The following is a 15,451-nucleotide window of genomic DNA, read 5'->3' on the forward strand; positions in this document are numbered from 1 at the left end:
CAACATGTAAGAATGCCACATCGCATTTACAATAGCTACATGACATTTGTCACATTAGATCAGACTGGAAAGAATAAGTTACCACAGAAGTCTAGTTCTGAGTTGCAGACCTCAAATCTATTCCAGGTTGTAAAAATAAACTAGTGAAAAACAGCAGAGCTGGCCGAGTTGTCTGAAGGTCGCAGGTTCAAATCTCTTGTAGAATCGACTATTTTTTATTTAGTAGAATTATCACTTTTGGACATTTATAAAAGGAAGAATATGAAAACCCTTCTGCGATATCACTTGGGATGTGTTTTTCCACATAACTTCTACAATACTAAATTACTTCTTACACGAGACAATATGGTGAACAGAGAAATATTAGTAAAAATCTTAACTCTTTGAGGCACAACTGTGAGGTAAAATAGAAGTTGAAACTTAAAAAAAAACAAAAAAAACAGAGGCCATGAAAACCCATACACCTCGTTTACAAATTCCTGGGAACTCCGCTGTAAATCAACCAAGGATGACGTCATACTGCTGAGAGAACCTTTGCGTTGACGGTGTGAATTGTGGTCTCAGGAAGAGATTACGATGCTTGCCAATCGTTGAACTGCGCATGCTCAGCTCGCAGGCTTCTGTAAGTAAGACTGTTGAATTACAGCGCCCTGAATAAAGTAGTGTGGAAAACGACCCAAGAAACTGGTTCCCGAGACGGATGACAACATAGATGGCAGTGCGATCAGTACGGCTGCTAATTTTCTTATGAAAGTAATGCGGCTTAGTTAGTTTTTGGAATATATCAGCGGCGGCTCTAAGGGGAAAGCCGCCGTGTCATGGCTCTACCCTCAGAAAAAGAAAAAGCACTTGCTTTGCCAAAATATAGTTAAATTAATACATTTACGAACGAGGAGATTCGAATCTCGTAAGCGTTCCAGCTTACGGACGCCTCAATTCCTGCGCCGCATTCCCAGCTGTTCTCGTACTTGCTCTGAGCCAGCATAGTCTGGCCTGCGCGCAGAGGCATGCGCGGAGGCATGAAAAAGTCTCCGCAGTCAACGAGCGAGGAGGTGGGGTGGTAGCCCAGTGGCAGCCATAAGACAATCAACCGTGCCAGGTCGCGTCGTGGCACGACGCGAGAGCTTTCGCATTGTGTTGACATAGTTGCAAACTTCACAGAGAAGTGACTAATCCTGACCGATTTGTAATACTCTTTGGAGAAGTAATTCGCGAGAAAGATACTTTCCTGCATACTTGGCAAGAACGAACGTAATATCTTCTCCAAATTTATATAACCATTTAGATAGATGCGTCTAAAGAGCCATCCAGACTTTTTTGTTATCGGTTTCTTCCTTAAGAAAAGATATATCCCTTGCTCTCACGCACACAGACACTCATGTGTTGCAACTGACGTTGACAACATTCAAGACATTTACTTTAAGTACAAAAGAATTGCCTAAAGATCAAAGGGAATTCGCATCACCAGAGGATTTTTTACTTTAATATTCGTAAAAAATCACACGGAAACTCTATCAGTATAAGAATTTCACTTGGAGATATAATTCAATTTCTTGATTGAATTCTAAAAATTGCAGATCTACAGTTCATTTAGCAGATAATCATATTTCAGTTGTTAGTAACACCGATTGTTGATGTACCGTCTGCCGTGCAGGGGTTTCACATTATAAACAAAGCAAGGCGAGAATACCGATCGACTCGGTGTCTCTAATTGTCCAGTGTTTTTCTTTTTAGTGAAGTGAAAGTGTCCGATGGTGTGTGAAAGGAAGGATAGTTAGTAAAGATGAGTCAGATTAGAGCATTATTACATACACCGTTTTCCAAGGAACTATACGATATTAAATTAAAAGTTAAACAACTTGACTGTCCCACGCCAGATTTAAACATCAATTCTATTTAAAAATATAAAAAAAAATGGTAAAGGTGACAGGTTTCGAAATTTTAATAGTCGCATTTATTACTTAGAAACTCTGGCCGACCTCCGCACAGCATGCTTCGACGCCAGGGATTGCGGGTTCGAATCTCGGCCTGGGCATCGGTGTTCTATGTGAGTGTTCACTCATCCTTATCTTCACAATTAGCCAAAAGTAGTACAAATGCGAAGTAAAATAAACCAATCTTACGAACTCTGAATTTTTGTCTGCAATTTTAGTAAACAAAGTTCCATTAAAATTACCTCTTTCATTAGATTTCTATGACATATGCTAGCGAAAATTTTTCGATTTGTTGATCACGTTGGCACTACCCATCATACTAGCTGCCAGCCGCCACTGGAATATATTGTGTAATTTTTTTTGTCTTGAAAGGTGGTACGTGAATTGATGGGAACAGTTATATTTGTGGAGTGATTTGCAGGCACGAAATGGCATTAATTTGGAAAGAAAAGTAAAATAAAATTAATAAATCAATAGCATCCGTAACCAAGAAGAAACATCGCAATGTGATTCCGGACGTCAGGTGTTGGATTGTGTACTAAAGTTTCTGTTATTAGAATGTAAATAGTATCCTGAGAGATATTTCATACCAAGACGACAAACCACAAGTGTCGCTTCAATATTTAGAGTTAACAAGAAAACATAATGTTTCGTAGTTTCGAAAACCCAGTTTAATTGTAATATTCTGCTTGTAATATTTTCTATGAATATCAGATAAAATAGTGCAATATGGTTCCAAGACATGAGTACGAGCATATAAGCAATAAATCAAGTAAGAACGGTGTGGTCCAGTCACTACGATACCTACTCACCACACGAAGGGTCCTCGGTTCGATTCTTCCCGTACAGCACTTTTTTTTAAACGACAGAATGCCAATTAATGTAAATCTGTGAAATATTTATTGCGTATTTGATGACAAATGTTTTTACCTTTCGATACAAATTGCAAATATTTTTGAAACTGCTCAATACAAAACTACTTTAAAAAATTTGAGACCATTAAATGAGACGAATACAATAAACGTAATAACAAAAACAATAAACAGTGTATTATTTGAAACTACTGTTTTTATGGAATTGATGGAACTATATCTTATGCTTAGTGCATCATTGGTTTACTGTGCTATTAAATCTTGTCTCTAAATCCAAACACAGACGCAAGCGTTAATGCTGGAATTGTTAGTAACCCATTGTCAAGCTGTCATTTCATAAAGTGATGTTTCTTTCAGTTTGCCATTTATGTTCCTTCAGTTTCTATTAAAATAATAAATTATTTATATTGATTCATACCTTGAACAAATGTGCAGTTTCACGAATTGTATGCATGCACTGAGCGAAGAAGATATCGACTTTGTATCACTGCACTCATCAGTCCCTAACTACATACAAACGTTCCTCAAAAACTGAAAGAACTTCATCACCTCCCCCCCCCCCGCCCGGTCCCCTCCTTATACAGCCACATCACTTGCTTACAAAATTACGCGTCTCTCCACCGCACGGAGGTTTCATATGTGGAACCACGTGATTGAAGTAAGAGATGACGTCATATCGTGGAGGCTACGCGTTGAAGCAGAGAAGAACTAACTTCCTGTGTGTGAAATGAAAATCGGCTTTTCTGTGCATGATCCCTACTTTCCTTCACGGAAGATTCTATAACGAGAGATGGTCCATTTCATATGTGATTTGAGGTGAGTCTCGTTAATTAGTGCAATATCTATAGTTTTATTGCAAAGTAGATGAGTGAGTTCAGGTGTCTGATTTGCTATGCCATCGGCATTGTATATCAGCAAATTGATATGTTGAAGTGAATTATATCGACTAAAAACAGCCATCAGATTGCATTTCCATCAGTATTTGTATTAATATTGGTATTATAGACATTCCAGAGGTTGCTTGGGAGATCTTTCGTAGTCCTCGGGATACATGTTGCCATATCTTGGTAAAGTTCCATGTATTAGCCAGATCCAGGAGTATTTGCAGACCTTGGCCAGCTTGCCCAGTATTTGTTGCTGGTTGGTGACGTTGTCCCATTCGAGCATGTGGGTCAGCTCTGTAGGCATAAGATGTATAACGTGCTGCTTCAGTGGGCCTGATAGATGTTGAAGCTGGAGCTGGAGCTGAAGCTGCTGGAGCTGTAGTGGTGGTTCTGACAGGTTGACTGGCAGTTATCATCTGAGGTTTTCTCTGTTGTTGATCTATTACAGTGAAGATCCGACAGCCTCTAAAGTTTGCGGGATGTTCTCCCCCACAGTTTGCACACGTGGGGGGATCATCCCTCTTCTTCTGACATGTATATGCTTCATGTGGTTTACCACATTTAACACAGCGTGATATGGTAAAACATTGTTGCTGGGTGTGGCCTAGTCGTTGGCATTTATGGCATTGTATGACTGTTGGAGGCAGATATTCTACGACCTCAATTTTATAGATGTTAATATTTTCCAAATAGTAGATCGTCGATGCTGCTGGTGATCTCTTGAGAGTAATCAGGAATAGTGGTATGTTCTTCCTTCCGGGACCTTTTGGGTTACGGTGGCTCATTTGGTGAACAGTCATAACTTCAAATCCATAATCAATGAGCTCCGACATGATGAACTTCGTATCTAGATCTATAGGAAGATGTCGAATGACAACCCGAAGTGGACGATTTTGACGATTCGGAGCTATGGCGAATCTTTCTCTGTTTGTTTGAAGATATGTTTTCAATTTGTTGAAACAATTTGATGAAGTACATTGGAAACGTATACTATCCATCGTGTAACGCACCCTTGGGTTAATCTTGGTAGTTTCGATAGTTTTCATGACAAAATTATGAGGTGCCGGTTGATGATAGACATAGATCAACGACTCTCTGGTAGCTTTTGGTGTGGAAACGGAAGGTATTTCGTTTTCTCCCTCTGTTTGAATCTGCATATTTTCAGCTGGTAATTCTGGTTGGTCTGATGTGAACGCATCATATCTATTTGATGTTTCAATTGTTGATAGTGGATCAGCAGTCACAGTACTGGCCGGAAGTTTCTTTCTTGGAGGTACGAGTTGAAACCCTTCGGCATCAACGATGCTGGTTTGTGTGGATTCCATATAAGGATCTCTTCTATCCGTTGGCTTCATAAAGAAGTTTTCGGAAGATCTGGAATATGCTCGTCGTGGTGGGCGCATTTTCCCTCCTTGCGATTTGGAGATGGCTTCGGTGTGAGAGGATACCCTTCTCTCTTCATTTACAACATAATCTGATGTGTAACCGTACTCAGATTCAATGCCCTGAGGTTCCCGGTTGTCGATATTGTGCATTTCAGAATCGCTAAGGCGTTCTGCATCTATCATTGGTTGCCTCGATAGCCTATCAGAGGGAGGAAGTGGGAGCACGAACTGTCCCCCGTGAATGGTTGAGCTCGTTGGCCTATCGGATCATTGGGTTGTTCCATTATTTCCCTGGACGGGGTCGGGTAGGTTTAAGTTCCTCACTGTCATCGCGCGATCTCAACGTTCGATGGTCTGGAGCTTCGTTGGACACCGTGAGGTTTCCACTCCAGGCCCCTTCGGACAGAGGGCACTGGCCGGGGCCGCGTCGCTGCTTATATACAATTCTGAGCGCAGCGCCAGCGCCTCTAATGGATTCTCGTGAACTACGAGAGCGCTGCACAACATCGAGTGCCATCTATACAGGTTAACAAAAGAACTATTTGAACAAAAACGCTCCCTACTGATATATGGTAGAACTTCGTTCTCTACCAAGCATAGCAGTGAAATCCTATGCAGAAGCGATAACAGAACAGATAAGATTACACAATGCTATTCAACAATAAAAAGAACAAATGCGTAGCTTTGTAACGATCTAGTAGGATCGTTGCACCCTTAATACCTAAACTTACATTTTTGTCCAATAACAGATAAAGTCGTATATTATATTTTCTACAGAAGCCTAAGTGGGCAAATAAAGTGCTCTGTGAATGTGACATTGTAGTCAAGTCGGTATGATAACTGCCCAACGTGCCAATAGTCCTGGGTTCGCTTCTCATCAAAGCAGAGCTTTTTCTTATAGTGCAGTGCCAACTATGTGTATACCTACGATGGAATTCATTACACGACTGTTATTTTTTATAAAAATGTAATTGTTTTTTACAGCAACTACGTGATATAAAACCTCTTACAAAATGTGGAAAATGTGTACTTATCAGGTAAGTTTTTGAATTGTTTCACCACTGGCGACGAGTACTTTTTCTCGCTCATTTTCTTTCATATGTAGTTGTTTTTCCAGACCGCTACAATTTTTTACCTTCTGCCACCTATGGGGATCCTTATACAATACATTATTGGGATGCAACTACCAGAAAAGATAATATCTTAGTTTCAAAAAAATTGAGGTGGGAATGATGTGTTCAGTCACACATTTGAAATCAAAATTTTTCATGTTTGAAGTTTTGCTTGCAACGCCACCATCAACCGAGCATTTACTTTCTGGACATATAGTACAGGAAACTATGAGATAAAAAAATTGACATACGAGTACGAGTTTGACCTGTTCAGATGTGATAACGCTGCAAGAACATGTCACATGTCTCTGGATTCGGTGCAGAAGTGTTTCGCATAACGGTAAAGAAGGGGACATAACAAATGGCGGAGCAAATCAGTGCTGTGGTGCTGCACACGGCTGGTAGCAGCCGCATTTCCCCCTCCATGCACCCCCTTTCCCTCTCACGCGTTCATTGGTCGCGCCGTATCGGGTCCTACTTGCGCAGAGGACTTATTTCGTTCGTTTTTATCCTGGGATGGATTATAGGTAGCAAAATCCTGACTCATTAGTTTGCAGGAATGTAATGTAGTTTCGGGGCCTCCCCGTTGGCGCAGTGCTAGCGTCATCGCCTTGTAATCAAGGGGTTCCGGGTTCGATACCCGGTGGAGGCACATAGTGGTTCGGATCCCACTTTAAACTGTAGGTCCAGTCCCGATTAGCCTTACTGTGCATAAAGTGGACTTGAAACAGGAACTCAATCAATGTAATATAGTTTCGAGGGGGTAATACGTGTAAAAGTGGTTGATAATTGAGTGTCTTCTGAAAAGGTCAGTGGATTACCCGGGTATGGACTCACTGGAACATTTTCTGATTAATTAATTTATTTCTATTTACCTTAACCGCTGTAGATCTTCATCATTGTCTCCAAATTTTTCCTTTTCAAAGTTTGTGATGTGAATTATCGCGTGATCTTCAGCGTGCTTTCCTCCTCGATTTCTTGTCACAAACATGAACTCTCTCCAGCCTGGGTTGACTCCAAACTTGACGATACACAACAGTGCCGTAACACCGCTATCTTTTTCCGGACGCAAGTTGTTTAAAAAGACGTTGTATTTATGACTATTCAGTTCATCAAGCTTTCTTCCACCGCCGTATTTTTTTGTTCTCCAAGCCGGCTGGAAATGCAAAAGAAGCACAAGACATATTGAAACATATATTCTTAAATGCGAGTAATATAAAAGTAACAACTCGCCTAGGTGACCGAATGCGTTAAACCAGTGTGCAAATTCAGCTTTTTGCTTTGGGGACAGGCCCGTAGCCAGAATTTTATTTGGGGGGGGGGAGAGGACTCGTTCCTTATCAGCAGAGGCGCCGACAGAAATATTTGTAGAAGGCGCAGCCCATTGATAAAACTTGATTAGTAGAAGACAATAATAATTCTAACCATTTTACAATAGTTATTAAAAATACACCAATTTTGATCCAACTTTATTGTTGTTGTTATTATTATATGGATGGAGAGACTTTGCTACTAGATCCACCATATGAGAAAATTTGATTTGATTTGAATTTAAAAGTTTGGGAGCGTCAGCGCTTAGGCTATTTTGCTCCCGTCACATTATACGGGGGCCAGCCCCTTACCATTACAAATAACAACTCTAACGTTGCATGACTAAAAATCTTAAAATCTTCTGACTTCTGGTAAAAGCTGAGGCTGTAAATGGGCACTCAGCACACACAAGGACAAAAAACAGGACAACACACACAAAATTATACTGGCCATGGGGCCAGTCGCCAGAGCCTCGTTAGTCTTTAGTCCAGGGTGCACTACGTGGAAGTGAGGTTGACTTTTGGGCGCCTACGTGGAAGGTACCCCTTGCACCCCACCATATGTGAAAACTCTTGTCCATTATTTTTCTTATATTTTGTACAATTTGTACTGAAATTCATAGTTATTGCATTTTGTTATTAACTTCTACACATTCCGTTCTAAAAATTGCTTTAAAAGTTAGGAGTAAAGTTCACTCATAAAGTGTATATTGTGTGACCTTTAACAAAGAAAACTGAACATTTTGAGAGCTGTGGATCCATTTATTCTTTGGATTAAATGGCAGAATATAAAAATATAAACTTGTTTCTCTATTATGCACTAAAGGTTTCTCGATCTAATGTTTAATCTTACTAAGGAAGTAAGATTAATTACCACTATACACTATTCAAATTAGATTTATTGATTAAATTTGCTTTATTTTACTTCGCTTTTTATGCCACTTTTGACTAATTTGCGAAGATGGGGATGAGTGATGATATGATGAAATTGATAAATGCACATTCACAAACATCCATGCCCAGGCCGGGATTCGAACCCGGGACCCCTGGCGTCATAGTGCGCTGTGCTAACCACTCCGCCACGGAGGCCGGCTATTCAAATTAGATATTTGTAGGATTTCGGAGGGAGGGCTTCAAACTCCTTAGCCCTTCCCTTACTACGTGCCTGTTTGGAGGGGATGCCCCAATCAGTCAATCAGTGTCGTATTTGTAATATTCTTTTCGGTGGGGATGGGGCGTAGGTTCTTTTAGGTATGGAAATATGTATGTTAGCAGTTAGTAAACTCTACTGTTGCCTGCCAGTTCTAAGTTTCTAGTACCTGCCTAATAACATTTAGACGTAATTTAGAAACAGTAATCTAAGGAAACCCAAATCCAAATTCAAAAAGAGGTATTGAACTAGTAACACCGAGAAAATTTGACCAAATATCCATAGCGCGCTCAACTCAATGACGGCGTGCAGCGAGAAATGTGATCTACGTTCCAGCGAATAAAGCTGACGAAATCAGCTCATCTTGCCATGGCGATAGGCTTTTTGTACCTTATTTGGCAATGGACAGAGCAACGGCATTACTCTGGGACCTTTGTGTAAAACCTCTGTACCCGACGACAATAAACAATGAGTTATTTAAAAATAGAAATTGAGACTCGAAGCAGGATGCAATTGTTTTAAAGGTTAATTGTTTTCCAGAATAATTTTTCAGTGGTGTTTGATTCATAGTTATGAAATGGTATCTACGTGTATGCTGTCAATTTAATTTTCCTTGACGGGGATAAAACTTCACTGACAGGGATCATTTTTTTTTCTTTTGCCAGGGATAAAATTTTTTGTTGGGGAAAAATCCCCAGCATTCACCCCTTGTTAATTCGCACATTGTGTTAAACGCTCTACGCACGATATCGTTGCCGAAGGATCCATGTTCGATTTCTGACCTGGACATGAATGTCGCTTTGCATCTATCACATCACGTCGTGCTCATCGTCACGATTTGGCAAAAATGGCAGAAAAACAAACGAAATTGAGAAAATCTCTCCCCCTCCAAAAATGAAATGGAAAGTGACAGGGCAGTGGCGGCTGCTGGCTATTCGCACACTCGCGCGTGAACCCCCAAATAAATGAGTAGCCAACTAGACGCGCGAGTGCAGAGAGAGAGAGAGAAAGAGAGAAATAAAGTGCAGCGAACTAGACAGGACTATAATAGTAAGGCAAGAGAAATCATTTACTTCAAAATGTTGTGGGGCTCTTAAATTGCGATTTGGGTTACATGAGAAGAATGATTTATTTTTTTTATTATTATTTCCTAGAGACAAGTACAATGAACATAGGCGCCACCTCCATGTTAACAATGTGGGGGAAGAGCCCCAAATAATTTTGCTTAAGAGGATCTAATGTATTATTTTCCTCCTCTTTTAAAGTTTACTCTGAATTGTGCCACATGAACTTAACTTTAAATACACATTTGAAATGTTCTAGACCATCAACTTTGGGGGGCTGAGACCGCTAAACCATCTACTTTGCGGGTCTATGACCAGAGACAGCAAAACACATGACTTATTACTATATACTAAGTATATAATTATGAGTATTGTTAACATTTTTACTAAAAAGAGTTTCAAAAGACGATGTGCATGAACTAGGGGAGTGGATGCGACGTTCGGGCTACAAATGGCTCTCACATGACCTTCAGAACGAGATCATTGATATATTAGGGAGATCTGTTTTGTGCTCCGTGGTAGCAGATATTAAAAGTCGGGAATATTTTGCTATTACATTTGACGAAACTTGTGACACATCCATCCGTGAACAATTGACATTCGGTATTCGAACTGTGAATGAAAGTGTTGATATTTTTTAGGAATTCATGGGCTTTTACGAGATTCCGAATACTGAGGCCAGAACTCTTTTTGACGTTGTAAAATACATTCTGGTGCGTCTGGACTTGACCATACAGAATCTGAGGGGACAGTGTTACGATGGTGCCTCTTGTATGAGGGGAAGATTTAAAGGGCTGCAAAAGTTAGCTACAGATCTGCAGCCGCAGGCTATTTGTGTACACTGTGCAGCTCATAGCTTGCGTCATCTGCCCTGTATCAGAGACATAATGAATTTTGCCAACGACTAGTTAAAGACTATTAGGGAATCCCCTAAAGGAATGCAAATATTTAGGAATATTATTGATGTGAACGAGAAGACTGGCCATACTGGACTGCGACCACTTTGCCATCGTCGGTGGACGTTGAGAGCCTCCAGTATCCAACAGATCTTAAATAACTTTGAAAACCTTCTCAATTTTTATGAGAAATTCATGAAGAAGATTCTACTGACGCAGCATCAAAATGTGCTGGATACCTGGAGGAAATGCTCCACCTCAAGACATTTTTCTTTCTCTTCCTCTACTGCAATGTGATGGGTCCAATAGAAGAGGTAAACTATGATATTCAGTCTCCACGCATTGGTGCTACAGAATCAAAACTAAAATACTTGACTGACATCTTTCAAGAAAAGCGAATGGGTTTTGAGCAGTTCTGGCAGAAATGCACAGAGGGCAAACCCAGCCTCGTTGATGAGCCAGTATTGGCCCGGCAACGTCACGTCATTAAGAGACTTGTAAATCCTGATGCTGACAAACTTCTACACTCCAAAAGAGTATTATAAATCAATATACACTGACGTGTGTGACACAGTAAAATCATGTGTTAAACAAAGACATGAATCTACAGGACTACAAAAATTAACAGCCGTAGAGAAAGAATGCATCTCAGCTGTGAATAGTTGCACAACAAACTGAGAAAACGCGAGAATTCTTCGCCAAGATTTGGATGCCGATAGGCTCTCCTTACACCTGCCCATGCTTGGTGATATCGCCAAACAGAAGAAAATGGTTCTAACTACCATGCGTGACATGAGGAAGTTTCTTTTGGAAGACAGCACCCTCCAGGAGCTTCTGCCTAAACTTACCAAATTCATGATGCTCCTCCGCATTGTGCCAGTGACGACAGCCACAGCCGAAAGGTCATTCAGTGCTCTTCGCCGACTGAAGACATATTTGAGATCTACAATGGGGCAGAAGAGACTGAGCAGCTTAGCGTATTCCACACATCAAAATGTGCTTGATAATGTGGACCTGAGATTGCTCGTTATTGAGTTCATAAGGAATAACCCAGTGCGTAGAGCAACTTTTGCTTTATTTTGAAATCATGTTCATATGTTTTTCTGGTGTATGTCACTTTATATCTTAGTGTACATGCTAGGCATTTTTTTATTATTGCAAAATTAAATTAAAAAGTAAAACATTGTAGCAAGAACAACAAAGTAAAACTATTTTCCTGCGATTTGTGTTAGCATTTATGAAAATAATTAAACGTCTATTAACGTCGTCAGTATTCTGCAACTGTTAAATATTGTAAATATTCGTTATTTGTATGGGTACGTCAACACTAAGGTTATTTGCACCCGTCACATGTCCTTTCTTTACAGGTCTGTTGCGGACATTAAAACATACCAATGCCCTCGCCGGGACTCGAACCCGAGACCACCGAATCAAAGCGAGTTGAGTCGACTACCCAACACGCTCGGCTACCGAGGCCGGCATCAAACTGATAGGTTGGCCTCTTAATGTAAATACAAACTTTTCAATAAAAATGTTAATTGTTATCCAAAAAACAAATGAGCAGACACAAAAGAGTAGTGGGGTTTACGGTACGGACAGCGCAACTTTTAAGTGTAGAAAAGGCGAGGCTATTTGATTGAACAATCAGATTTGCTTATACTTAAAACAAAGCCAAGAGAGGCCTATACCCCAATTCTTCAGGTGTGATATGCTCTGATTTTTAAGAAATTCTGAATTTCTAGTGTAGAAAAGGCGAGGGCTCAACAGATAGATTTACCCATACTTAAGACAATGCCAAGAGGGGCCTATACCCCAATTCTTCCAGTGTGATATGCTCTTAATTTTAAGAATTTTGAATTCTAGTGTAGAAAGGGTGAAAGCCTCTCAGACAGATTTGCTTATACTTAAAATTATGCCAAGTTCCCATATGATCTTATTGCTTATAGTGTGTTTTTTGTCAAAATCCCAGGAATTGAATTTTAGTGTAGCTCAGATTGATTCTGCCATGTATATTAATATAAAGCTTATAGTTACTGGGTTCTGAGGCCCAGTGGAGTGTGGTGCATAGCCCTATGGTTTTTATTGCCTTGCAATCAGGAGGCCTCTGGGTTTGAGTCCTGATAAAATGTGAAGCCTCTCCTGATGGCAAAATGTTAATATTGTTGCTTTGTAATCAAAAGGCTCGGGTTTGAGTCCTGATAAAATGTAAAGCCTCTCCTGATGGCAAAATGTTAATATTGTTGTCTTGTAAACAAGGGGCTCCGGGTTCGAGTCCTCATATAAGATTGAAATATATACAACTGCCCACACATAAGATATTCACTGCTAGCTGATAATACAGTTGAGGTTTGTGTGTTGTACAACAGGATAATAGAACAATTATCTTCTAGAACTGCTCCGTGACTCTCTCATTTCTTACATCATAAACATATGATTTTTCACCTATGAGAATGACACTACAAATGGTGTCTTCAGGTAAAGCCTCATGGAATTCACAGATAATTTTAATGTTTGTTCTGTCATTCACCACAACTTGTTTTCTTTTTGAAGTGTTGATTACAAACATGGGTCTCCGTGTTTTGAATTCATCTGGAGTGTAGTACATATCAGTACTGCCAGTAGTGACTCTTTTGAAAGCCGAAAATGCCTCATATAATTTGAGAAAATCATCCTTGGACATGTCTAAATTGTAATTTTCTCTGGGGAATACCTCATTTCTGCCATTTTTAAGATATATGTTCTTGATGTTGCAGTTATCAAATCTACTTGAATTTTTTTCCTGATTATTGTGTCTTCCAGTCTGAAACAATACCACTACAAAATCAGGCATGTCATATTGAATACTGGAGAATGAATTTGTAGCATCAAACTCATAATAGGTACCAGTGGCGGGCTTCTGTACACATTGATATGTATAAAATTGCAGAGGAATCTGTGGATTTTTTAGGATATCAGCTTTGTATTTAAGAGCATAACTGGCCTCATATTCAACAACCGGGATTCTTAGCTCCATAGTCTGAATAATGCATTTGCCTTCATCAGGTAAGGTATTAGGCAGAGCTTCTCCTGTAGGGTTTAATGTGCTGTACCTCATCAAAGCATTGTTATCATTTGCAGCTCTTCTAAATGTGATTCTTAAACCACCCTTCCACATAATATCTTTGTAATCCGAGAAGAATCCTGGCAACAGGCGCATAGGGAACAGCACTGTGTGGTTTTTAGATAATATTTTATCACCAGCCTCAAATCCACCGATTTTGTAGTATGAAGCCTCGGTTTTGGATAATTTTAATGTGGCCAAAGCTGTGGAGGTAATGCCGGGATAATCTATTCTGTTTATAACAACGCCATGCTTTCTGATCTCAATTTCAGAGAACAGATGCGGCACAAAATTATCTACCAATCTTATGTTTGAATTTGCCGGATAATCTGTTCCATCGAGCTTTACAACATCAAATTTGATGTATAGATCTGCTCTGTGGGGGTGTATAAAGCCATCCCCTACATCAAGATCAACCTCGATCTCTGTGTTGGGTTGATTTAAATTTGCAAATGTCCTCCTGTTTGGGGGGAACGATTGTAGCTCATAACTCTCAATATTTTCCATTGTATGTATTTTTATTTAAATGTTAATCTCTATGATTGCAGTTGTTGTGGCTCCAGCAAAATCAACTAATTCTTCTTTTTCATTAGTGACCATCAACTCAATGTAATCTATTCTATTATGGCACACAGGAAAATATAATGTTGGGGATGGATTGTAGATGATTGGCTCCATGAATTCGGAATTAGGTTTGAATGTTGCAATGATGCCGGTTTGTTTGTGAGTGCCTATGCCATTTGATTTGGTGATCATACCCTCGGCCACATTACAGTGAATATTCAGAGTCTCTATGGCTAAGAATTTAGGTATATTCATAGCAGTGTGTTTGATGCCTGCTTCAAGTTTTGTGTTGTTCTCAAAGCCTAGCAGCTCTCCTATAGTACCCAGATGCACTGTCTCCGTAGCAGATACAATCTCTACTCTGTGAGTGACAGAATTTTGACTTAATACTATACCTCTGGGTAAGTGAGCATTTAGAGTGGACAGATTATACTGTCCTGGAGTGATGACAATTTTTTGATCCCCTACTGCAATTGTGTTGTTGTGGTGCGTAATATTTGGGATCAGGTACATGCCGTAAAATGCTCTGAGAGCTATTGTTTTGGGATACACTATGTCATCATGCAATTTGAGTTTCAATATTGAATTTTGGCTGGTGAGATGGAATACCCCCATGATGTTTTAAATACCACAGGGCCTTTTGAAAATTTTCAATTGATGGTTTATTTATTTGAGACATATATCTGAGAACGGATAAACACAAATGTCCGCAATTAACATCTTTGAAGTTTTGAACACGGGCATTATTGTAATAAAGATTGGGTGATTTTAAATATTTTACTAAATTTTCAGGTGGAACACCTCCAAATGAATCAAACACAAATGCCTCATTGTTTAAATATTTAAGATAACAGATCCAGTGAGTGCCCTGATTTTTGTACTCATCCAAATTAACAATGCCACACTCTTTGTTGAGTGGTTGTTCCGGTAAAGAATCAGACATGTACACACCTCTAAAATGTTTGATGCCCAGTGGCTTGATTAAAGCTTCAATATCTTGGTTTGTAAGCGGCTCTTGTTTTTTTTAAACTTATTCATGGCTCTCTTAACACCTTTGCCTTTTTTCTCCATGGCCAGGTTATGGCGCCTCTGCTCATCTAATTCTGCCCTATTCTTCTTGGCATCTATTACTGTTTTTGCTATGGCAGCTGATCCCCCGGCCAAGCTCCCCACAGCCCCG

The 15,451-nt window shown here is 39.8% G+C and overlaps 1 protein-coding gene across 1 annotated transcript in view; it reads right to left on the reverse strand.

Annotated features, from left to right (window-relative positions):
- The window catches only part of LOC145995031 (uncharacterized), a 60,241-nt gene that overhangs the window by 32,863 nt on the left and 11,927 nt on the right, over positions 1-15,451 (reverse strand). Inside the window, exon 2 of the mRNA XM_083131564.1 lies at positions 7,063-7,343. Within this exon, the coding sequence (XP_082987690.1) occupies positions 7,063-7,343 (281 nt within the window). The remainder of the gene's footprint in view (positions 1-7,062; positions 7,344-15,451) is intronic.

The sequence above is a fragment of the Lepisma saccharinum genome, chromosome 11 (assembly GCF_977018435.1).
Source record: "Lepisma saccharinum chromosome 11, izLepSacc3.1, whole genome shotgun sequence".
NCBI lineage: Eukaryota > Metazoa > Arthropoda > Insecta > Zygentoma > Lepismatidae > Lepisma > Lepisma saccharinum.